Below are 24,945 nucleotides of genomic sequence, written 5' to 3' on the forward strand. Positions count from 1 at the left end.
CAATGTCGTTTTACTTGATATTTAAATGTGACACGACACATATCTTTGATTTTAATGGTTTGAAAGGGAGCAACTAATGCAGGGTTTCCCAAACTATGTTCACCGAAAAGTGAATAGGTGTTCTGCGAATTTATCAGAAGAGCATCCCAGTGTGTTAAAACAAGCTATTATTTCCGTTTACTATGACATATTGCAGGATTTTCTTATTATGCTGCAACAAAGTCCAAATATAGGAACAGGCTCGACACCACACCAGAATCTACTTTCTAATATCAAAAATACTTGCAATTCAAGGATCCAAAATCATTGAGAACTTCATTCATTTATATTTTTATGTGTTATGTTTTATAAATATTGATTATGTTTTATTTATCTATCTTACAAAATAAACTAGGTGTTCCGTTAAAATTTCAGCATATGCGAAGTGTTCCATCGCAGGAAAAGTTAGGGAAACCCTGAATCTAGTGCACTTGTACCTCACTATACGGCCGCTCGTTACACGGGTATTAGCCATTATAACGGCTCAATTTGTTTCGGTATATGTCCAAAAGCAATACCTTTTTATATATTTTTAAGATTGGGAAAAAGTATTGTGACCATAAAATATGTGTATGTTACTATCGTAATAATACACTGGTAAGATGTGTAAACCAATAAGGGACCGAGCTAGCAAGTCCATAACTATTTAATATCATATTTTAGCTCACCAGATAATCTATCGATATTTTTGATTAATTTCACATAACACCTCACTGAACTTACACGATTATCACTGTACGTTTGAATAAAAGTTTTGTCGCTGAAACTATCGCATATCAGCAAAGAACACTTCAACTGACGAGTAGATCTGATCAAAGTGCGGTCTGGACTCTGGGTCATATTCCCAGCACCTAACCATGAGGCGGTACATCTCTTCAGGACACGCTTCCGGTGATGGCATTCTATAACCTGTACGACATCAAAGAAATCAGAGTAAATATATATGTTGCTTAAATTAAAAAAATATTTATTAGAAGTGTGTTATGACATTACAGTTATTTGCCAATGCGACGTAATACATAATAAAATACAATACAAAATTATACAGTATGTAATTTTAAATCGTCATGAAATGAATAAAAAGACTTAATTACTAATAACAATCAATATGTATAAAATACGACAGAAGACGAGAAAGTAAATTTTTATGTATATATTAAAATAAAATAGTAAAAAACTACCAACTAACCACCATGTCCGATCCTAATAAGATTGTATGGGCCTCCACAGGGTGGAGGTTTGTATTAACAGATTTTGTTATTACGAGAAATGGATGTTAGCCACTTGCTCAACCTATTAGGTCCATACACAAATTGAAAAACAATATGTGTACTTGCCAGACCCAGGATTCGAACCCTGGACCCACGACGCTATAGGTCGACGCTTAAGCCGCGCGGCCATTGTGGGTTAATAAAAAACAATTAGGTATAAATTTTACCTATTTAAAACGTCCATAAACATTATATTCTTAGTTATAAAAAAATAAATCAACCTTCACGGTGCCGTCAAATAGGTTGTGACAGCGTACCATGAAAACCGCAGAGTTACGAATGATATTAGTAGAAACATGAAAATAAATATTTGCCAGTATATACAGATTGTAAATGAATCTAAGAAGAAGTAAAAGGAAATGCTTTAAATGAGCAATCAGTCTTCGGCTGAACATGGATTGCATACCCAGAAGAAAACGAGTTCAGAAGTTGAGAAGCAAAGTTTGAGGAAAAATCTTTTGATTGTCATTATCATAAGGAAAGAATCTGTACGTCCTTAAGTATAAAAATCGAAGAAATCAATTATGGACTCGATCCGATTTCAATATGTGAAAGGACGTCTGATGACTCCAATTAATAATGATGTCATATTCTAGAATACTCAACACAAAGGATATTCTCGAATGTCGAATTGAAAAATACTTAGCAAAACTTAGCATTTTGCTAACTCTAGTACTGATCGGATAATAGGAAGAACAAATGGCAACAGTCCAAATAAAAAAAACACACTTATCATGTTTGTTACCGTTTTAACGTCAGGTAACCATCGCAAGTTACAATAATTGCTAAAATCTACGATAAGTCAATGATGCCAAGTCCAAATAAAATAAGTTAGTTCGTTTGCAATGAAGTCCTTACCTGCATCGATGTTTTCTCTCGCTTTTGAGTTGCTCAGACCAGAATACGGAGTATCTCCCTTTGCAAAGATTTCCCACATCAAAATGCCGTAACTCCATACGTCACAGAGTGATGTATATTTACCTGGAGAAAAAACAACAATCAAGTTAAAATATTCAATACGAAAGGAAGCATGGTGAAATTTCATGATATAATAATACAGCAATATATAATTTGAAATCGATGGGAAAGAAAATCGAAAAAAATGAATTACGAAATACAAAATACAAAATGTATAAATGTGTGGAATAAAATCAAATTTTCCACCAACGATATATTATTTCATAGACTAATATTACATTTTCAACACAAAACACTTACAAACTAGTGGAGAATTTTGTAAAGTAAACATTGAATTATTGCTAGATATATAACCAAATAATTGACTCACCAAAGTTAAGGGCTTCCGGAGCTGTCCATTTAATCGGAATCTGCTTCATTCCGCTGGAAACAATATACTCCTCTTCTTCACGAGACATGCCAAAGTCTGAGATCTTCACTATGTGATCTTTGCCAACTAGGCAGTTTCTGGCGGCTAGATCTCTGTGAATACAGTTCTTGCTTTCTAAGTACCGCATTCCTGCTGCGGCATCTCGACACATTCCCACCAATTGTTTTTGCGTTAGCGTACTGGCACGGTTACGCAAGAATGTCAAAAGGGATCCACCTAAAACAAATAAACATTGATAAGCATCAAATAATTTTGATTTTAAATAGAAGTGAGTCTTATACGCATTCCGTATTAGGAATTATGAAAGCAGTTCGATGATTGAATCAAACGATTGCACATATGGTCGCTAACATGTTCATTATTTTCTTCTTCTATTAGCAGCCCCAAAAACATAATATGTACAGTAAATATCACACTTGAATCCCACCTGTCACAAGTTCCATAACGATCATGATAGGCTGTTTCTGCACGCAGATTCCTATCAACCTCACAATGTTGGGGTGGTCATACTGCTTGAGTATCCTACCCTCCTGAAGGAATGTTTTCTTCTGCTCATCGGGGAGGGTCATCCGACACGTCTTGACGGCCACTTCTTGTTTCGAACTCTTCAAATGCGCTTTGTATACGTCACCAAAGTTACCCTGGAATAGAAATTATAGAATTAACCAATGATTAATTAGGACAATAGCTCTTATCTAGAGGAAATATTCTAGCCTCGCTCGTTTGCTTAGCCTGAAGTCTTGTTTTTGTAAATTTGTGATAAATTTTATTGGACAACATGACTTTCATTCAAGCCGTCAAACACCGAAATATGTTGAGTGGTTTTCGCATAATTTCAAGTACAATATGGAATTATATACCTATTAAACAATGTTAGAGATCTCTCGTCTAATCCTATGCCTGATTACGGAGTAATATTAATCACTGAAATTATCAGTTATGCCAATAATCTTCTTCCATTTTGACTGATGCCTTTAGAAATACCTATATTCTGTATTTTTGTATGTTATTCTAAAAATAATGTGATTCTACAAAATATGTAATTCTATAAGTTTTCGTTAATTGTACACTGTAATAAATCATTGGCACTACAAATTATTATGAGTCTTGGCCATCTGAATATGACAAAATGTCCATTTTAAGTTCATGCCTAGGCCCCTAAAACCCATTACCCTGGTGCACATTAGAAAGAAAATGAAAGCGCCACATGGAGAGGGCGTGAGAGTTAAACCTCTGTATTATTAATCATTTCGAGACACATCAATTATTTTATAACTCATTGATTGACTGCAGCAAAATATGATCTTAATTAATTTCAGGCATGTTTAATTGCCCATCGCAATATAGACTCAAATAATGGATAATCATGATTATCAATCTATATAGTTGACACTTACCCTTCCAAGCTTTTCTGTAAGAACTACATCATCATTGTTGAGCTCCCACCGTTCACGAGGTACCGGCCTTTTCAGGACAGCGCCTGACCTCCCCGTAACAGCAAGCCCGCTGTTCTGTTGATGAAGGATCAGTTCTCGAACTGAAGGGAACGCTGGACCTTCGAATCTAAAGTGACCCTATAACATAGAATTAAAAAAAAAAAGTAAGAAATAAGGTGAAGTTGTAGGTATTTAAAAGTATTCGTCCTATGTGAATTATAGTCGATTTCAGATGTTCTATTTGTGCTCCAATATGGTTTTGAGACATAGAATCTGACTAAACTCTGAATTGTGTGATGTCTGTGATTAGACACGAAAGTTATCGGTGATGGATGTGATTACAAAGAAGCATTTCACATTGCAACTCTTGTGGCACAACTTCACATTCTGTCAACTTAGCCAACCCTAACACAGCCTTCAGGTTGACCGGAACAGTTCAGGATCAACCGGACCAGGATCATATAAAACAATGAGATGGCTACCTCTTCTGATGACTTGCGGGAATAAAGAAAGATTGTTCCGATATGATTTTGTTTTTTTCGGTCACAAAACAACATTTCCGTTATTTTTCTTAATCGAAAATAACACGGATATCACTCGGGGCAATTCTGTATACAAGGCAGTTATTCACAAACACAGTGTTAAGCAAATATATAAGTTGGTATGCATGTCGTGTGAAACTTTTTTTCTTTTCTTTTTTTGCAGAGCTCGGCCAACTTCGTGTCGACTTGGGCTCTTGTATGCATGTCTATGGTATTGAGTTGAGGCGGTGACTGTAGCACTAGTGTCAGAAATTAGTGTTAACTTACAAAATCGTCGCATCTCAATTCTCAATATTATGTAATTGTCATACTCTATCTCGCTCTAAACCAGTTAACCTCATCCCACGTTAAAAAAAGATCACGCCTGATAGTTCATATCCCTCGATAATTAACTGTCGGAATACGACATCACATTTATCACTTTTTTTATTGATTTAGAAGTTATGTGATATGTTAGAATATCCCTGCTGTAGAAGCTACTTTGCCAGAATTTTGCCAGAAGAAGTTACCTATTTATAATTTTCTCAGTTATTTTTGAGTTTAGAATATTGTGAAATTTCAATAATTATTATTTAAATTTTTGTTTTGACAAACCTGTCTCTAGAAGTCCCCACAGCGATGCTACAAGATATTCCAAGTATTGCAGGGCTGACATGACAAGAGGCACAGAACGATGAAACAATAAATATGGCGCGGTATTGCATTTGCCTTAGCGTGAAGTAACTAACTTAAGTCGCTTCAGATATTTTTGTATTAAGACGTCGAATGGTCCGCCAAACAAAAAAAACCTCCTTCTTACCTCAGTGGTAGTCTGGACTATGAAGTGTTTGTATCCACCCCAGCATACGGATAAAACAGTTTGGCACTCGTCGTTTCTCGTCGTCTCCCTGACCAGGAAATCTCCATCCACCCGGAGCAGCCTCACGACTTCTTCTCTTGGCAGTACTCCATGGAACCATTCCTCATCGACTAGAGGTCTGTTCGAAGGCTGCGTCTGTTAACAAATGATCAACGTATCATTAGATTCACTTTCAAAATATGGTTTTTTGGAACAATTAATTGAAATAAATTATAGTAGATACCTACATACTTAACCAACCTACATAATAACAATAATAATTCGGACAGGTTTTGTCCACAAAGAGAGACATTGTCAACTAATACAATAAATATGTTTTTACAAAAACAATTTAATAACTTACAGGAAATTGTATTGTACTATTTATCCAAGACAAGCCAAATAATTAAATAGGTACTATATTCTGTGTTCAAAAACAATTACAGCTTGCAGTATTTATGAGTAAATTATCATATGGATAGTTCATGGGTACGCGTTTATGATCATGACTGTTCATGCACACTACTACTAATAAATGGGTCATAAAAACAATTTGTTAGTCACGCTACTAAAAAAATGGAATCCAATGGTTTAGAAAAAGCATTCTATTAATTGTACATTTTTCGATTTATTGATGTTGACAGCTGGTTCGGCCATCAAAACCATCTTCAAAACGACTTGATTAATATAGTATATTGTAATCGACAGATCATTCTGAAGCCTGAAACAGATGTCAACATCAATAGGGGTGGGTTGGTCGCCTGAGATTGGACCAGGAAATATTGAAAACTATATAAAAAAAAAATTGGTCGAATATTGAACGGCTCGTAAGTCGGTAAAAATGTAATAAACACATAAAAAGGGATTATTGCGTATACTTTCATTCAACAGTTTCAGGTTTCTGTGGTAACAAATTTGAAATTGTGTCATTCGTAGTAGATGGTTTGAATTAAATATATTTATTAAAAAAATAAAACGGGGTCTCTCCCAGTATACAGTCAAACCAATCCGTTTTAGTACATCGACAACTTAACAATAAAAAAACTATGTGAGTTTTAACAAATACCTAAATGCCAGCCAATTGATACATAAAATCAGAGCGATTTGAATCAAACAAAACAGAATTCAATTGATGATAAAGCTGTGGTATATTTATGGCATTAATTTTTAGTAGCTTTATATTATATAGCAAGAAATAATATAAAATGCTTCACCACAAAAACACCGACTGTGCTGTAGACCTCTTTCAACTTTTTCTTTTTCCTCGGCAATATGACAGGAGGCGCGTGATTGATGTATATAGCGTCCACCATTTTGCACTACTACAAACCGATAACAAACAATACGACACAATCTAACGACAAAAACAAATAAACATCTGACAGATGGTAACCGGCAGGCACTGGTCTACCACGAAAACTACTGAATATCCACCGAAACTCTTAGTGGTTAACGGCCAATGAAATATAGTCCAAACATGCGTGGATACGGGAACTACTTGGCACAGCTGCACGCAAACGTCACAACACATTAACCAGCCACAATATTCAAATAACAGACGTCACATGTGGCCCGGTATAATATCCCCACGGCAGGTGTCACTTACGGGCCGATTTAGCACGACTGTGTGTTATTTATAAACTGCCCCGTGATACACTTTGATAAAAATAGATCTCACCAACACTGTCATGTTTATTTGGAACTTTCACAAGTTTTAATAAGTGCCGTTTGAGTACATTTAGGAAAGAGATTTCTAGAAATTCTTTGGATACCTACCTGGGAATTTTTAACACCTGTAGCGATACTAACGATTCATATTTAATTAATGATATAACGATTATTGCTAATTTTTTGTACACTTCTTGACATTACCAATAAAACAGGAAATTACAAGCATACTAACGTTCTCTTATCGATTTTCCAGGGTACCAAATGTGGGGATGGCAAGAAAGGTATAGATAAGTGGTTTTCGGTACCTACCACATAGTATCTAACCCACACTATGAGAAGACAAAATTACAGCCTTCCCAAACTCGTTATCCAAGGAAAAATCAATGGCAAATATAGCAGAGGACGACACCACATTTTGTGACTCAAGAACCTCCGTAATTGGTAAGAGTGCAGCTCAACCGAACTGTCCTGGGTAAGAGATGATAGAGTAAAGATCACGAACTACGATAAGGGATAGCACAAAAAGACGAAGTGGTTTTGATTTTTTTTTTAGTAATTTAGGATAATAGTATGCATTGTCTGTACGCGTATCTTTGGGATTTTTTTCCACAACCAACCGATCATGTCAAGGAACACAGAATTAATGGGAACTGAAATACCTAACGGGTGTGGAGTAATAGGCAACCGATCTCGAGTGTGGAAGAATATGGGATAAACTTAAACACGTGTCAATAATATGTCATTCTAAGCTTGTCCTTCGTTCTTACAACAGCTCTCGGTTTATGCGCAGACGCTCATTCAATATTGGTGTATATGAAGGTTGCAAGACACACTATTGCACGTCATTTTCAATGTGTGTTTCATTTTCGTAGGACACTCACATATTCAAAACCCAACTTCAAAATGTAATGTATTGGAGTACAGCCTATCGGAATTATATTTATTAATCTGTTCTGTGGATTGTGTATATGATCAATGATTGTCATGACGTATTGAATTAGATTTTTAATATTTCAGACGTAAACTGTGGGAAATAAAAATGTAATACCGGGAATTGAGTGTACCAAAATGAAACAGGACCAGGGCTCGAAATGGACCGGAACGCACCGGAGCACCGCTCTGGTTCATAAATTCCCCCAAATTAACCCACCGTCTCGTGGAAATATTAATTTGACCATCTGAGATAGATATGTCATATAATAAAAAATCTAACAAACTTATTTTTATAGAATACATATACAATAATTAGATAACAATGTTAATATTTTCGTAAAATTTTCGAGTGCTCCGGTTCGTAAAATTTTCCATTTCGACGCTGAACAGGACTGTAAAAACTACACGTAAATAGTGAGAAAACATGAACTTCGGGTATGTAAAAACAGTGTTCTACTGTATTTGAATGTTCAAAGTGGTTTATTCAATGTGCAAACACTTGGAAACAAAATTATAACCTAACTTTTCATACTTTTTTAAATCAAAACAGCTCAATTGAAAAAAATGGAATACATAAAACATCTTGATTTAAATTTTTTATTATTATTATCTGAACAATTCAATAAACAACTAATGAAACTTCTCCAGCTAAGATTCAAATACAGAATCATTCATTTGTTTGCCGGATGTGAATAAATCGGATTTAATTATAAAAAATTTCATTGTCTATGGTAACATTGTACACAATAAATAAGTTCTTAGAGGGTTATAAATAAATCGATGAAAGAAAATTATTTAGTATAAGTGGTGGGTATATTTGACGTGGGCGCAGGAAGTGTTAATGGAGAAGCTATTTCTGACCACTGCCGTATTTACATGCATACACAAAATGTAAATAATTGATTGCCAGAGTGTTGACTTGAGACGCATCAAATCAACAGCTTATAGGCAGAGATGACAGAAATAGATTCATATTGCACCATTACGACCAATCAATTAAATTCACATTTATTCTGTAAATTGATTAGTTTTTCATTACCATGTTCGATGCCAAGAAGATCAATATGGGCTTCCATGTTGAATTAACAGATTTTTGGTTTTACAAGAAATGGATATTAGCCACTTCATCAACCTATAAGATACTCTGGGTCCAAGCACACATTCAAAAACAACATGTGAATTTGGCAGATATTATAAACCAACGCGTGACCACTTGGTTATCGTGGGATAATTTTAATTCAGTAAGCATTTACTTGGTAGAATTCCAATTTACAAAAATATTTTTAAAAAAATGTATAGATTTCTAGAGATTGGTATATTAGTCAATAGTTATTTCAATTGTGATATAATTATCAAGACTAAAAAGATAAACGATTTGTCTTTATATGGTTAATTGAGTAATTTAGTATACACACACCACTGTTTTGACAGAAAACAAGACAGTCAAAGCGATGCAATAGCCATGATGTATGTGCAATGCAGAAAAGCAACTGTAACAAAAATCACATGTGCCCTGCCTAATTGGTGCAAGCTAGAAGAAATCGCATCTGCGCAAGTTCACAGTTTTATTTATGATTCACTGGCATACTCCAAGATCTAAAAACAGTGGACGAGTTTGTATATCTGGGACAAAAAGTGGAAAAAGCGGACATGAAGCAGAAATAAGAAAACACACAGATTGCGAATGACATGTCTCACCACTATATGGAAGAATCGAGGAATTTCCATTGCCACGTAAATGATGCTTGTGCAAACATTAGTGTTCTCCATATTTTTGTACAGTGTCGATTCATGGACACTTTAGCGTGAGGCATTTGGCTTAGAATGCTTTGTATTTCTTGGACAGAGCATAGAATGAACCAGTCAATCATCAAAGAAATGGTTCACGACAATATGTCTATCTAAGTCGCATTCTGCAGTTTTTTGGACATATTATTCGGCGCGGACCAGGTGACTTGTAGAGACTTGTGGTTTTCGGATAGCCTCCAGGGAAGACGTGACAGGAGAAGAGCGTTGATGCGCTAGAGCGACCAATTGAGTAAGCTTACTGAGAGCAGCCTTCACTCTACCCTGAGAGAAGCAGAAGACAGTGAAGTGAATTTCTGACTGCATTTCAAGGTGGTCATGATCCTCAGCCATAAGGGAATGACCGAGAAGAGAGACACCTCTGGAAAAGATGAGTATATCATTCTCTACAAAATATAAACTGCTATAAAATAAAGAAAAATAAAAGAAATTTACAAAAAACCGGAGGAAAAACTTATATGTTATAAATAAAAAAGTAAGCAAATGTTCATCATGCAAAAACAATATGGTAATTAGTACATGCACCACTCACCACACAATAAGCGTCAACAATACTGTTAGTCGATAAGCTGGAATCGTCATTTTCAACTTCATCAATCTCTACAAAAACACCAAAATCAGTCTCGGGGACATTGCAAACACGGGCGGGTTTGAACAGTTTACGCGGCGTCACCATCAACTGCCTCTTTCTGATGGCTCGGAGCTTTGGCTTTACCACTAAGTCCGTCTCTGAGGCCGGGCCCTCGCTTCCGGACCTCGTGGAGCGGTGCTTGATGCTCGGGGCTGGACTGCAGGGGGCGGACTTGCGGCGGAACGGTCTGCCAAACACTTTGAAGATGTTCCTCTGCGGTAGGACTGCTGCTAGGTGTCTCCGGAGGGCCAGGGATGCGGTCGATGCTACCGAGCCACTGTCGTTCTACAAAGAGTTATGTTATCCACCACCGTAAGCAAAATGTAACTAGAAACCAATGATAATGAATTGGTAAACAGATGAAATAAACAAACATAATATCGTCACCGTTCAGGCAAAAGTCACCAACCCTAAAAACATAGTTTTGAGATATCGCAATTTGAAAGTTTGAAAATGCAGGAAAAATCAGATTTTAATGTTTTTAAGGTTTTATCTACATTAAATTATTTTCTCATGTCTTCTTAATAATTTCTTTAAGGTACTTTTACTTTTTGATGCTAATTAAAACATCTGGAAGGTTTTAAAGGAGGCAAGGTAGCTCAAATTATGGTTTGGTGACTTTTGCTTGTTAATAATCTGAACAATGTTAGCCAAAAGAAGCATCAGTAAAACTCACCATCCATAGTATAGTGACTTTTGCTTGTATATTTATAACGAAGGATTTTTTTTTTATAGAGTCAATAATGTCTATTCACCTATAATGACTTTTGCTTGTTAAGATTTTATCGAAAGTCATTTAGTGAAAAACAAATAATTCGGATTTAAGCAAAATTTTACTAACTAATGCACCGAGGTGAGTTTTGCATCTTAAAGAACATAATTTTACGCTTCGGGTGACATACTCAACTCAAAACTGCCATTTTCAGGGTTGGTGACTTTTGCCTGAACGGTGACGATATGATATCTATTCAAGAATAATTATAAAAAATATTTTATGACGTCATGTTTCACTCACATGGTGAGCTTTATCAAGTAGTTATACACATTACATAGGTAGCTTGTTTTCTAATAAATGTTTTTTATTCATCGAATAGTTCACAAGATTTAAGAATGTAACACGTGAGCTCATGTGATGTGATAGTAATGTATTTTTAGCTTAATAGTCATGCAATTGACGCTTCTTTTCTACCCCTACTGCAGTATGTAATGACAATAATTATATCATTGCATATGAGGCTACTATTTGCAAACACGGCTCATTCCCAAAAAACATAATTTGCGGCAAAATGCAATAAACTGTTTTACAGACTAATAAAAGACTTATTTGTTTGATTTCTTAGTTGATTTGTAGTGTAGTACATTTAAAATTGAAAATAAAGGGAAACTTATTCAATTCAATTTTAATAAAGAATCTATTTACATTTAATGTTTGTATCAAGCCGGGTTTGAAAGTAAAAGTTGGATTGAGCCGTTTCTGCAACTTAACAATTTGAAATAACTGCCTATACAAGAATGCAACCAATGACATACCATTAAAATGTTAGTCACATGACCCAAAAGTTGGGCTCCTATTGGATAACGTGAAACAATCCGTCTTTGAAACTGAATGATTGGGGAATAAGCCACATTTTAAAGTTTCGCAGTCTGAGTGAATGAAACATGTGTCATGAAACAATTTTTACAATGTGTAATGAACATGTAAAAATATGTCGTGAATACCGAGTGATAACACATTTCATTAAAAATAAAAATAAATAAATTTGGCTGATAACATGCTGGTATGATGCAATAAGGCAAATTGACTCACTAAATTATCGAAGATCCTTCCATACATTTTCAAGCAATGAGATACAATCATTGAAGAACCTGAGATATCTAGTGACGGAATTACGAGGCAGATAATTAAATACAATCTACTGAAAAATTGCCTTCAAGGGCCTACAGATCTATTCCAACTACATAACACCCAATAGCACCATTTTATTATATTTCTGAGATCTGAGATAACCCCAATGTGTTACAGACGTATTCTGTATGCAAAACAGTTGATAATCGTGTTTCGCCCAAACTTCGAACCTATTGTGCTTCAGGTGAGGTCGTGCATGCTCAGTGCACTATCGCTAACGTCACACTAAAATGACAGCTCCTGATTATCTAATTAACACACCCAGCGGAACTGCCATTAAAAGTGTTATTTTATACTAAATGCGTTGCAGTTAAGGATTGTGTTAGAATAGACCTGCTAAAAATGAACTAGTTAAGAATGCTATTCATAGATAAAATAGCACAATAAGTAAAACAGTGACAAACATGGCAACATCGTTTTCTGTATGTAATTAGAATTGTTATCATTTTTTAAATTATGGTTTTCCATATATTGTTAGAATATTTCAAAATTCAACATGCAATGGTCAAAGAATGAAAACTGCACAATATAAATTAATAAGTACATAATATAAACTTTAAATAATTTAATAGTTACTTTATCAGTGTTTGAAAGTAAATAATACATGTATGGATAAAGTATTCACAGTATTAATTGTATTAATTATTAAAATGGTAACACGCTCTCCACGTATATTTTAATATTATTCACAAAATTCTCCATCGATTACATGCTTGTAAATTATCCAATCCCTTATGGGCGGTGTTTGCATAGATAATCAATACTCAATACAATCTTACTTCATCTGAAACTGTATTTACTATTTCTGTTTACAAACCGTAATTACTTGACAGCGACTATCAGTTTTGTTTCAATCTCATGTCAATGACAATAAAAGTTTTATATAAAATTAATGAAATTTCTAATTTATATAGCAATTCCAATTAAAGTAATAGAAGCAGATTGTGTTATGAAGTAATTTATATTATGTCAGATATTATATCTAATAGTCATATTGTGTCAAAAGTAGTTTTTCACTAAACTGTATTTAATTTCATAATCATAATTCATATTTCTATCACTAGATGTCTCTAATGCATATTACTAGGATACACGTCATGCAAATTTTATTCATGCCATGATAATTATTCATTCAACTTTTTAATCAACTTTAGTCTATTGAGTTATATTTTATATTGAATAAAATAAAACACAATAATATGTAGTATTTATTCCACATAATTTAAGAATAATTAGGACCGGTTTTGGCCGCTTCAATGGGACATTGTCACCTGATAAAATACTATCACAGGTAGTTTGTATATTGATCTTACTCATGGAGTCGATTGATTTAAAATCTATCATTCCAACATGTCAATCGAGAAATCAGATCCAACCATAAATAAATAGATAAAAATTCAACTTATCCATCCGGTTTTATTTTTCGATGGCATTATTAGCTGGCTGACGGAAGATGCAGTTTGATTTGATGATTGTTTTATAGTTATATTAATTGCTAACTTCACTTTGGTACCAAATACAATATTACCAGCCTTTTAATAATATTTATTAGTATAAGTAACAAAATATCTTTCCAAAACCAAAAATTACACAGTAGCTTATATTCATTCTACAAAACTACCGACTCCACCAAAAAGCATAGACAATCGTGCACAAAAACTATTACAAATTGAAAATAAATCACATAGAATTATTATAATACTTTATATTTCTAATATAACTAAAATGAAATATGTAATTGTAATACATAGAATAATTAGTAATATCATGTCGAATTGTATATGTATTAGTAAAACAAAATGTAAAAAGAATAAAATTTCTTTGCTAACCATACTTGCATATAATTTTTTATTTTAGATATTTGAAATCCCGGGATTCTGCTTGATTTCTTGATTTTGAATCCCGGGATTAAATATGCTTTAAACGCGGGATTAAAAAATCTAATCCCAGAAAATTCTCAATTTTGTCTGGAATTACAATCCATAGTACAGCCGGAAATCGGTACATTGTCAATTTTCCCGACTTCTATCAGTAATTAGAACATGTAACACTTGCTATAACATTCAACCAATTATGTATTACCTGGTGATCTTCTATGGCCGGTGTTCGAGGGGGTGACGCAGGGGGCGTGGCAGGGTCTGGGCAACCGGCGGGGGCTTCCTCGCACCCCAGGTCACTAAGAGCTGCCTTCAGGAGGTCCGCTTGCCGGCTCCACTGCCGCTCGGTGCACCGCAACTCTGATAGCTCTCGCCCATCGAGTTGTAGTGCTGTGAATTCTGGAGTCGCCGGAGACGTTCTAACGATGGAAAAAATTGTATGATTTATATTTTGATAAAATAGACGGCATTATGTATTGCCAAACTGGGATAGGTACATCATTCTAATAATATTGAATCTTTGAAGTTCTTTTGTGAAGGAGAAAAGTCTAAGAGTCAAGTCTGAAAGATCGAAAAATGAGTTTTAGGACAAATTAACAGGGGAATTTGACCACTATTTAGGTGTTAATAATCCTATAAATTCTCCAGATTATCAAGAAATATGAAAATCTGCTTATATGAACATTGTTGAGTTCATTATTGTGCTGGTCAAGGACTTAAGCTAGGGTTTCCTAAGAAAGCGGTGCCGTTATGTAGTGGCCGTCACATGACGTGATGCGGCGGACGTAAGAAAACGGCCGTAAGAACGGTAACCAGAGATGTAAACTTAAAAAAAAGACAGACAACGGTCAGTGAGCGTATTGAAGTGGAGAATGAATGATCTAGACCAGCGATACTCAACCTGCGGCCCTTTGAGCTTTTATGTGCGGCCCGAAACACATTTATTATCACGAATTTCGTATATCTTGAGATTCGTTTCGACTTTGACGCACAGATAGTGACACCCGAAGAGGATTGTCATTATGGTCCACATCAGATCCGGTATAAGAGTGCACACGATTAATTTAAAAAAACATGCATAATTTTTAAAATCTCAAATTTTTTTGTGAAAAAGGGGGGGTTTCATAATTTTTTATTATGGCCCGCGTTACTTTATAAATATATGTATTTGGCCCGAAGAAAAAAAAGGTTGAGAATCATTGATCTAGACATAGCATTATTACTATATTTGGAAGATGAGGAGTCAACGGAAGACGAAAACTGTCATTTGGAGGAGAGTGATATATTTAGAATGCTACAAAGGGTGCATTTCAAAATTTTAGTGCGTTGCCGTCTGCACTCCAACGAGGAAAAGATCAGGCAATACTTTCGCTTAACACATTGTTTGATTATGTACTGAATCACATAAGAGATGACTTAACTTGCGATATTATTTCACAGATTTTGTTTTAACTGAGTTTTTCTATTTACACATTATATAAAGCTTCATTATTTCTTACAAAATCAATCAATATTTAGAAATTTTTGCTGGTCCAAATTACGTTTGCAGTGTTTGCACTTATTTTCTTATTTTAAAATGGTCACCGCTACACGGGAAAAAATGTTTGTTCTGCTATGACGGCCGTCATGCAAATGGCGGCACCGCTATTTGACAATACGCTTACAACCAACGCTCTCTAGGAAACCAACACCATCTGGTTTTGCATAGACAACGTTTTAGTGATGTTAGTCTCCGCTACATAACGGCACCGCTTTCTTTGGAAACCCTAGCTTTATAAGGATCAATAATTAGCAGATGATCGGACAAAGACGAAGATTCTGCTTGATGCAGCCAAGGTCTACACCAGGTTATAGCACCAGAAATGTAGAAGAATGCATATGGTATGCGCAAACAAATTGAATAAAATATTGTTGAACTTATAATTAAAAATGTCGCAATTCAGTGTTAAGTCTTCGCAAACTGTTTGGGGAGCTCTGAATATTAAATTGATTGATTATATTATGATAGTCTGTCCGCTGTGAGAAGTGAGATAACTAAATCGGAAATGCTGCGCCTGTCTTTTGACGTATGTAACATCCATAAATCAGTTAGTTAATCACGTAGTCTAACTATGAATTCACAACACTTGTCATTTAATTACATGTCATTTCTTAAATGATTTCATAATTAGGACAAAGCTCAAGAGCACTACAAATTAAAAATATAAACCATTAAAATTAAAATGTCACCAATGCATATAAAATGATCGTATTGACAAATGTCGACATTAAAATGTGAAAAGTTTAACTTGATGTGCGGGTGCTTAGTCATTCACTCTCGCGCTTCCTTATTCTTTCCCCTCACTTTGAAAGCATTTGACGATTCTTATTAATTGTATGTGGTGTAAGTCATTTAGAAGTATAATGCAAAGAAAATTGAAAAGTGACGATAGGAATATTATAAGTTGTCTTATATTCTACTGCATAGAAGAAAAAGGACTAAATGAGCTAAAAGTGAGACAAAAGTTGATGAAAGAGTCAAAGCGATGATGGGTACAAATCATTTGACATCTTAGTGCCCATACGCACTACGGCCCCATCGTGGCTAGCCGCAGCGGCCTGCCGCATATCGTTTTTTGTATGCAAAAACGATATGCGGCAGGCCGCAAGTGCGTATGGGCACTTAATGTTACTGTATAAAACTACTCATCGGAAAAAAATACTACATGTCACATTATTTGATATTTCTGTTTTGATCAAGCAAGTTAGAAATAATACCTTCTGATTCTGACAATATTCTCACAATACTTTGATAACAACACGAAAGTCGCTGCCGAACCTCAAGTTAACGTTGTTGATTTCTAGATAATACTTGGTACCATGTAAATTTTATTGGCCACTGTGCGAGAGCAATGTGAAAACAGGACGGTATGTATATTCCAGTTATATGTCATCCTAATTCAAACCGAGTATAATAAGATCTTGAAGCTTTCGAGATATGGCTGTATAGACGCATCCTCAAAATTCCTTGGACTGACCGGGTGACAAATGTTGAAGTTCTCAATCGAATGGGGAAGGACCGAAAAGTTTTACATAGTATCAAAACCAGGAAACTACAGTACCTCGGCCACATTATGAGAGGACAAAAATACAGCATTCCCCAACTTGTCATTCAAGGAAAGATCAATGGGAAGCGTAGCAGAGGACGGCGCCGCTTTTCGTGGCTTAAGAACCTCCGTGATTGGTATGAGTGCAGCTCCACTAAACTGTTCCGGGTACCAGACGACAAAGATAAGATCGCTTTGATGGTGGCCGACCTCCGCTACGGGATGGCACAATAAGAAGAAGATAATAAGATCCATACCCATTATTGACTATTTCAGGCGTGCACCCGTTGACTTTGGTCCCATTCGTTGTAGGACTTCCATTGTTATTTTTACTGACGCCATTTGACGTAATGATCTCCGGACCCTGTAGACTAGTTTGTTTTTCTTTATTCTCTTGTATGTTAGTTTCTAATTCCGTCAGTTTATTCTTCAGCCATTCGACGGTGAGATTGTCAACTGTCAGTTGATTGGCCTGCAATTTGCCCGAGGTGTCATCCACTAGGCTTGGATCGAACGAAAAGGTCACTGCATCAGTCGGGGGTGTTCTGGAAAAGATAAAATTCATATTTTTTAAAGTATTTTAAAACATTTTACATCAAAATCGACTTGTTACGTTAACGCCAACTAAACAGGGTAGAGGTAGTCTGTGGAGATCCTAGATAAATTTAAATAGAACACACCAAACTTTATCAGTCATACTTCGAGGAGCATGCATATAACATCAAATTACCTTCAATCTAAATAACGCCAATTTGCATGCATGAACAAAAATACGATGACAGTTGCTAAATCTGTTAGTTAGTGACGTCACATCGCGTCACATGCAGTATTATGACCGATTTTTAAAATATTTATTCCCTTATATTAATTAAAAAATTTGAAATTGTCTAGAAATGTGGAAGTGTCCGAACTGCACAGTAAAAATTGAATAATTATTATAAATGAATAGTTATATTATATATATAGTTAATAATAGAATTGAATATCGGACAAAGTATTCCCAATAAATATTTATTAAATAATCGAGTGGCCACATAGTTTCACTTTCCGTAGCTAACTTCATTTCGACATTTATTATGAAAAGGGATCTAATGATCTCTGTATATATTATCATTTATCCCAATCAGCCTATGACCTAGGTAATATTTTGCAAGAATGCAGAATGCTTCCATATAAAGCTGTATCTTAGGGGCTGTAGGTGTTTTATCGTAATCTTACATAAATCCATCTTACCTATGGGAAATATGGTGTTTTTTCGACCTTGTCCGATTTTAATACGATCACATGAGTCTCCACAGAGTGGAGGTTTGTATTAACAGATTTTGTTTTTACGACAAATGGATGTCAGCCACTTGCTCAACCTATTAAATCCATACTTTGACTCATACACAAATTGAAAGACAATATATTGTGTACTTGCCAGATCCAGGATTCGAAACTGGGACCCACAATGCTATAAGGCCAATGCTTAAACCGCGCGGCACTGTTGCGGCGCTGACAACACTTTGAATAATAATTAATGAATCTAAATCAAACATAATGATGATTCTAACCTACAAAAAAATACAGCTATCACGCTGACAGGACAGGAAGCAGCTATTTGCATTATGTCCACGCGCAGTCCTATTACGCAGTGACGTCAACATTGTGACGTAGCATTTGTTAAAAAGCCGTTTGACCGCTAATTAGCTTGAGTGTGGTTTTGCATTTCATGCATACGCTTTTAAGTTTTTTTTTTATTGAAATAAGAATACAAATTGCAGATGGTGTTCTTTAGTTTTTAAAATTCACATAAACCTGCCTAGTCCAAGCCTACTATAGAGGGTAAAGTATATATTTTTGGAAACATAAAAGATATAAGTAACTTACTTGAACTTTTCAATAAATTCTTTATATTCATCCTGCGGTTTGATATTCTGTATTGTGGTTTCTAGACTCTTTTGACTTTCTCGGCACTGCTCCGTGGTCATGTCGGTATATTCTGCCACATCCTGGAGCAACACCCGCCTGAAATTTAAGTTAACAATTTAATGAAGACATTATTCAAGTCAATGCAATAAACATCCTACGGGGATCCTTCACAATGCCATAAAAAAAGAATACATTCTTTTAATTTTTTGGTTGTATTACCTGTTTCACTGGAAAATCGATTGCGTAGCATACACCGCTAGGTTCTAGGAAAAGGTGGAGAAGACTAATCCAGAGTTTCGCAGTACCTTTTCCGGACTGTGTGTATGTACACGCAGAGTTCTTTCCCGAATACCATCTGTAAATGATCTTGCCATTATGTTTGTTTGATAGTAAACTGTAGTTTGGTGGCTATATGGCTATCATTTGTAAAAATGCGCTACAAATGTGGGCTTTATCTTACGTATTTCCCGGGTCTTTTCAGATGTTACTGTATTAAAAATCCTCTACACTTCCTTAGTTATAAGCCGGCTTGCAAGTGGGTTCATTGTTTGGGCCCTGCATCAGTTGAAATACGACCTTATGATGGAGCGAGTTCAAAAGAAATTTTTGAGACTCCTTCACTTGAGGCTGTATGGATACTATCCGTGGCTTTATCCAACATACTTTCTCTTAGGTACACTGTAGTTTAAATGCTAGAAAATATCTATATTTGGCCACTTATTTTTCCGACTTATACGCAGTGTAAATGAGAAGCCATTCTTGGTGGTATTTACCTGTGTGTCCCTGAGAACTATCTTAGAAATCGGAAGGATCAGTTCGATACCCCAGTTCAATAGGGGAACAACTCATAAAACCTTGTTCCAAGATAATGGCGTTTGAATTTTTTGCAGTAATTCTCATTTTAATTTTAAAGCCTTGATTTCGATGAAAGTGTATGTTTTTTTATATTTAATTTAGTGGAATTCATCAATGCACAATGAAATTGTACATTTAAATAAAGAATTAACCAATAAATTGGATTATATAACGGAATTACTGATTAATCTCAGAAAGGGTTATTCGTTTTTATGACATATTGCAGAAATTTTTGATTATCGTTTTTGCTGCACTATAAAGAGAAGACCTTTCTACATCGAATAGCATTCTTAACTCAAAACCTTTAAATTTTGATTTGTTCCCCTATTGAACTGTGGTATCGAGTTGTTTGTTCTCCCAAGGTACAGAACTAACATGCCATTGTGGATGCAGATTGGTAAAGCAATTGTTTTGTTCAACCAACTCGCTTCGGATATTAGTATATTTCACCTACGTGTTGAGAAGTATTATAGGTGGGCGTTGTTTTAAAAGTTCTTAAAATAGGGTCTACCTAACTCATTCGGTGTACTTCCACGTATCTACTTTATAATTTTTGTATTTACTCTTTGTCTAATACTGCATCTATTTCTTTGTTTTTTTTATAGTTACTGTTTTAATACCATTTCTTCATTATTAAATGTCATGTTGTAAACGTCTCGAATTTTGAATCTATAACTTAGGTAATATATTATGTTGAGTGCTTTGATTTTCCGTGAAGCGACAGATATGCACTGCTTTAATGTCTATAGGGAATACAATCCTCTTCTGGTACAGGAGGGAGTTAAATTATCTCATTAAATATCAAAATACAAGTAAGTAAGCTAACGCGACTAACCACGCCGTAACAAAAGCCTCCTGCGACGCTTGTTGCCTGGCAACGGCAGCGGGCAACTGAACTGCCCGAAGGTCTCTCTCGCACTCCCCTGCAGCGGCCAGCAGCAGTACGTATTCATTGTGTGTCAGGTGGAGTTTCCGGCATGCCTTCTGGTATTTGTCTCGCATCTCTTCCAACTTACGTCCCCCGCGCCCTGTAGGACCTGGAAATAAAAGCATATATAATATTAAATAAACTGTGGTAAATATAATTATGAAATTATTGATAGAGACATCAATTAAGTACTTGTATTTACTTCCATTTTGCAATAATATACCTAATACCAATTATAATTAATATCACATGAATTAGTTTTTTTAGAAAGAGACAGATTCTGCTTTCGTATTCACTGTAATAAGTTAATTAAATTATTAGTTTTTTAATCAATAGGTACTGAATATCAATGGGGAAGGTAGGAAGTAGGCTGTTGGGATTAGACATAAATAGAGCAAACTAAATTTCAGTCAGTCATATGTATCTGTTTGCATTGAAATACGAATAGATATCGCAGATGGTATTGGTTGGATTTTTAAATGCAACCAACCAAACCCTGCCTGGTTCGCTTTCAGTGTGCTTTCACCCTAAGGTTATAGTAGGTTACAGCACCCTATCCCTATTATAATTACCCTTAAATTAGGATAATACACTTACTTCTCGATATGACCAGTGCTCGAAATAGAAAATCTTACGACCTGGAGCGCTGAATAATCTTTAAAAAATATCAAATTATGTTAAATATTTTTCGGATATCATAAGGGCGATATGCCTAATAATCAGGGTTTCACTTATACCAGAAGGGGCTCTGCGCTAATACACGTTACACCCTCCCCCCCCCCAATACAAAATTAAAATGTACTTTTTTTTAAATGGGTACACTACTAATTTTTACAAAATCACTTATTTTTCGTCAATTTTCTTAGAATTGGGCTCTTATCTTCAAAATTCTAGAAGTTCGTACATTTGTGTACTCCTTCGCTGCAAGGTTCTTTTGTGATTTCAAATTATTTTTCAGGTTCCGGAGACTTACTAATTTAAGGTCCTGGACCTGTAGCCCCTTTAGCTCTTTTTGTAAACACATCTGAAGTCCGAACGGCTTATATTATATTATAGACCTTGGAGGACTAACCATTAATAAAGAACATACACATTTTGTCAGCGCCGCAGGCGAATTTTTTTCCCCACAAATCAGTTCTTACAACTTTAAAAACTACATACGTACATGCAATATTATCTCAATAACATGAAACGGAACGCAATTTTCAAAGAATCCACGAGCCGGAACGGTATCTTTTAGAATTTCACGAACAGGAACGGCGCTCCGGTGCGTTCCGGTCTATTTTGAGCCCTAGATATGACTCTAAATGCTATTACCGCACTGTAAGCACCTGTCAAACTATTTTGAGAGTATCATCTGTTTTCTTTCACGACTCGATTAAAATAAACAATCCCTCGGATTTTTCTAATTTAGAATTTGCGTATATTTAATATGTATTTTTCCTGTGTTAACTCTCTTTTACACATTTTCATATGTTTTCTCTCATGCATTAGAGATAATCCAAGACAAATATAATATAATTATAAGGTAATTAATTACCCATTAGAAGAAAACCTAAAAAGAGTTTGATTACTAAGATACATGGTGTCAGGTGTTAACCACATTTATTAATTGCATTCTTGCGAAAAAATATTAATTATACATTTTTTTTCATTCAATATTGAATCTCATAGTAATACACAAGATTTAAAAATGGTACATTTTTGATAAATTATTACAAAGCTGGTTACCCTTCCATTGGTGGAATTCAAAACCTTGGATAACATAGTTGTTAGGATTAATACGCATGAGTCATAGACGGATCGGAAGCTTAAACAATAATGGTACTCACCCGGACAGTAAACGTTGTGAGTCTGAATCCCACTTGATACAACTTTGCTTTTAGGATTATTTTCTAATATATTGTATGCATTTAAGATTTATCAAAATTATGCCTATTTTCTAATATTAACGACTAACTACTACGATAACGTAGTTGTTAAGATTAATTTACATGAGTCGTAGATGGATCGGTAACTTAAGAGCACTCATCTGCACAGATTGAGTTGCTAAAAGTTGTGAGTTCGAATCACACTTGGTCCAGCTTTTTTTCTAGGGTTTTTTTCTTCCCCAAATAATATGTAGTAGATATGTTTTTGAGTTTTATCAAAATTATATATTTTGTAATATTTTAGGTAACCTTTTCCTGTGGAAAGAAAGTTTATACTTACTTTTCAAGTAGTTTTCTTCAAATTTGTTCCTCATCTGTTTGTACAACTCCAGATATTTTTGATACTCGGCCTGCTTTCTACCAACGTCTTCAGATAACTGAAAAGAAGAAGAGAAAAACAACATTAGATACCAATAATTATAAGCCATTTTTAATCATAGCGATTATTCTTTTTAACCTTGTAGTGTTAAAGTGTTTCGATTTTTGATTTCAACCAAATTAGAATACTAAAAACAATATAGTTAATAATATAAACAGACTATGAATCACAAAATAAACTTAGAGAAAACAAATGTTTGCTCTTTCAACATTTTCATTTCTTCTTCCAGGCGATACAACCCTGTGTGGGTCCAGGTTCAAAGCCGTTTCCCTCTAGTTTAGGTTGCCCAGGTCATGCGTGACTCATCAATCCTGTGTACATGGCCCAGTCACCTAAGGCGGCCCAATTTGATGGACTGTACGATGTAAAAAGCGTACATACAGCTCGTGATTGTATCTTTCTCTCCAACCAGTGTTGCCATATTTTGAAAGTGGAATTATAGTACAGTGCCTTTAAAATTATAGTATTTCGCCAAAAAATATAGTACGCGTTGAGTGACCAATAATTTTCTGCATTTTCAAAAAATTAAACGTGGGGTAAGTAATTAACGTCTTGTTTTTTTTAGACAAAATTCAAATGTTAAGTCAGTGGTTTCCAAAATTTATGTTACTACGCCTCCCTTTTAAAAAAATCTAATCTAGGCGTCTCCCTCCCCCTTATTTCATTAAATAATACAGACACCTTTTTAAGTTAACAATGTACCTACTTCCGAATACAAAAATGAAAAAAAATAAGCAAGGTTTTACTACTTATTTTTTGACGAATGTGCTTGTTTATTAGCACAATCAATTTCAATAGTAGTCAATTCAAATTCATCTTCGTTCATTGACAAATGGATTCTATCGTGGACCCCGCATCCTGAAGCGGACCCCCCGGGTGAGGATTTTTCAACCACATATTTAAAAAAATTAATAGCTCCGAAACAAAGCAGCGCCTTTTTTGCTATTAATAAAATAATGTGAAAAGTGCATTAGCAAACTAACCAAGAACTCAGTAAATAGATTTTTGTTTGCTTCAATATATCTGGCGTAGAAATCATTTAAAAGTGGACGTCATGGCGAACTTTTTTTTTGTCATTTTAATTTCCTAAGCTCCATTTTTTATGAATGCCTTCGCTTTGTCGTTGTAATTCAGTGAATGCATTATTGGTCCTTGGATTGATTTAATCACTCAATTTTTTTTAAATTTCAACCAAATAAACAAGTTTAACAACAAAATTATCATTCCTAAACAAATTTGCCTCAAATTTATACATTTTGATTAATTTGATCCTTTCATTTAATTTTTTTTTACGAGATAGCCATTGCGATAGCCTTCACAATAGTATAAAAGTGAGGGATTATAAAATTAGTCTCCATATTTGCAGATAGGTTTGCAAACAACCTTTTATAGGACTGTTTTTTTTTGTAGTTTATAACAAGCGGCCGTTTTATAAACAATGCATTTGCAAACTGCAAACCTGTGGCTACATTAATTGTGTTAAACTTTTCGCGCCTCCCTTTGCAACACTCCGCGCCTCCCAGTTTGGAAATCGCTGTCTTAAGTAATTTTAAGGTT

The 24,945-nt window shown here is 35.0% G+C and overlaps 1 protein-coding gene across 2 annotated transcripts in view; it reads right to left on the reverse strand.

Moving 5' to 3' along the window:
• Positions 1 to 534: 534 nt before the first annotated feature.
• Positions 535 to 24,945, reverse strand: part of FER (tyrosine-protein kinase Fer) — a 200,028-nt gene continuing 175,617 nt past the window's right edge. The window contains exons 3-14 of one of the 2 annotated variants that reach the window (XM_085945307.1): positions 23,290 to 23,386; positions 20,986 to 21,187; positions 19,254 to 19,391; positions 17,642 to 17,929; positions 14,504 to 14,717; positions 10,600 to 10,800; positions 5,436 to 5,630; positions 4,056 to 4,232; positions 3,086 to 3,299; positions 2,599 to 2,874; positions 2,169 to 2,291; positions 580 to 948 (exon numbers count right to left, since the gene is read on the reverse strand). In XM_085945307.1, coding sequence (XP_085801433.1) covers positions 806 to 948; positions 2,169 to 2,291; positions 2,599 to 2,874; positions 3,086 to 3,299; positions 4,056 to 4,232; positions 5,436 to 5,630; positions 10,600 to 10,800; positions 14,504 to 14,717; positions 17,642 to 17,929; positions 19,254 to 19,391; positions 20,986 to 21,187; positions 23,290 to 23,386 — 2,268 coding nt within the window. In that variant the 3' untranslated portion in view covers positions 580 to 805. Of the gene's footprint in view, positions 949 to 2,168; positions 2,292 to 2,598; positions 2,875 to 3,085; positions 3,300 to 4,055; positions 4,233 to 5,435; positions 5,631 to 10,599; positions 10,801 to 14,503; positions 14,718 to 17,641; positions 17,930 to 19,253; positions 19,392 to 20,985; positions 21,188 to 23,289; positions 23,387 to 24,945 lie in introns of both variants that reach the window. The other variant, XM_085945306.1, reaches the window with a different exon arrangement.

Source organism: Rhyacophila brunnea, unplaced genomic scaffold (assembly GCF_057557595.1).
Source record: "Rhyacophila brunnea isolate RB1 unplaced genomic scaffold, BYU_Rbru_1.0 scaffold_18, whole genome shotgun sequence".
Taxonomy (NCBI): Eukaryota; Metazoa; Arthropoda; class Insecta; order Trichoptera; family Rhyacophilidae; genus Rhyacophila; species Rhyacophila brunnea.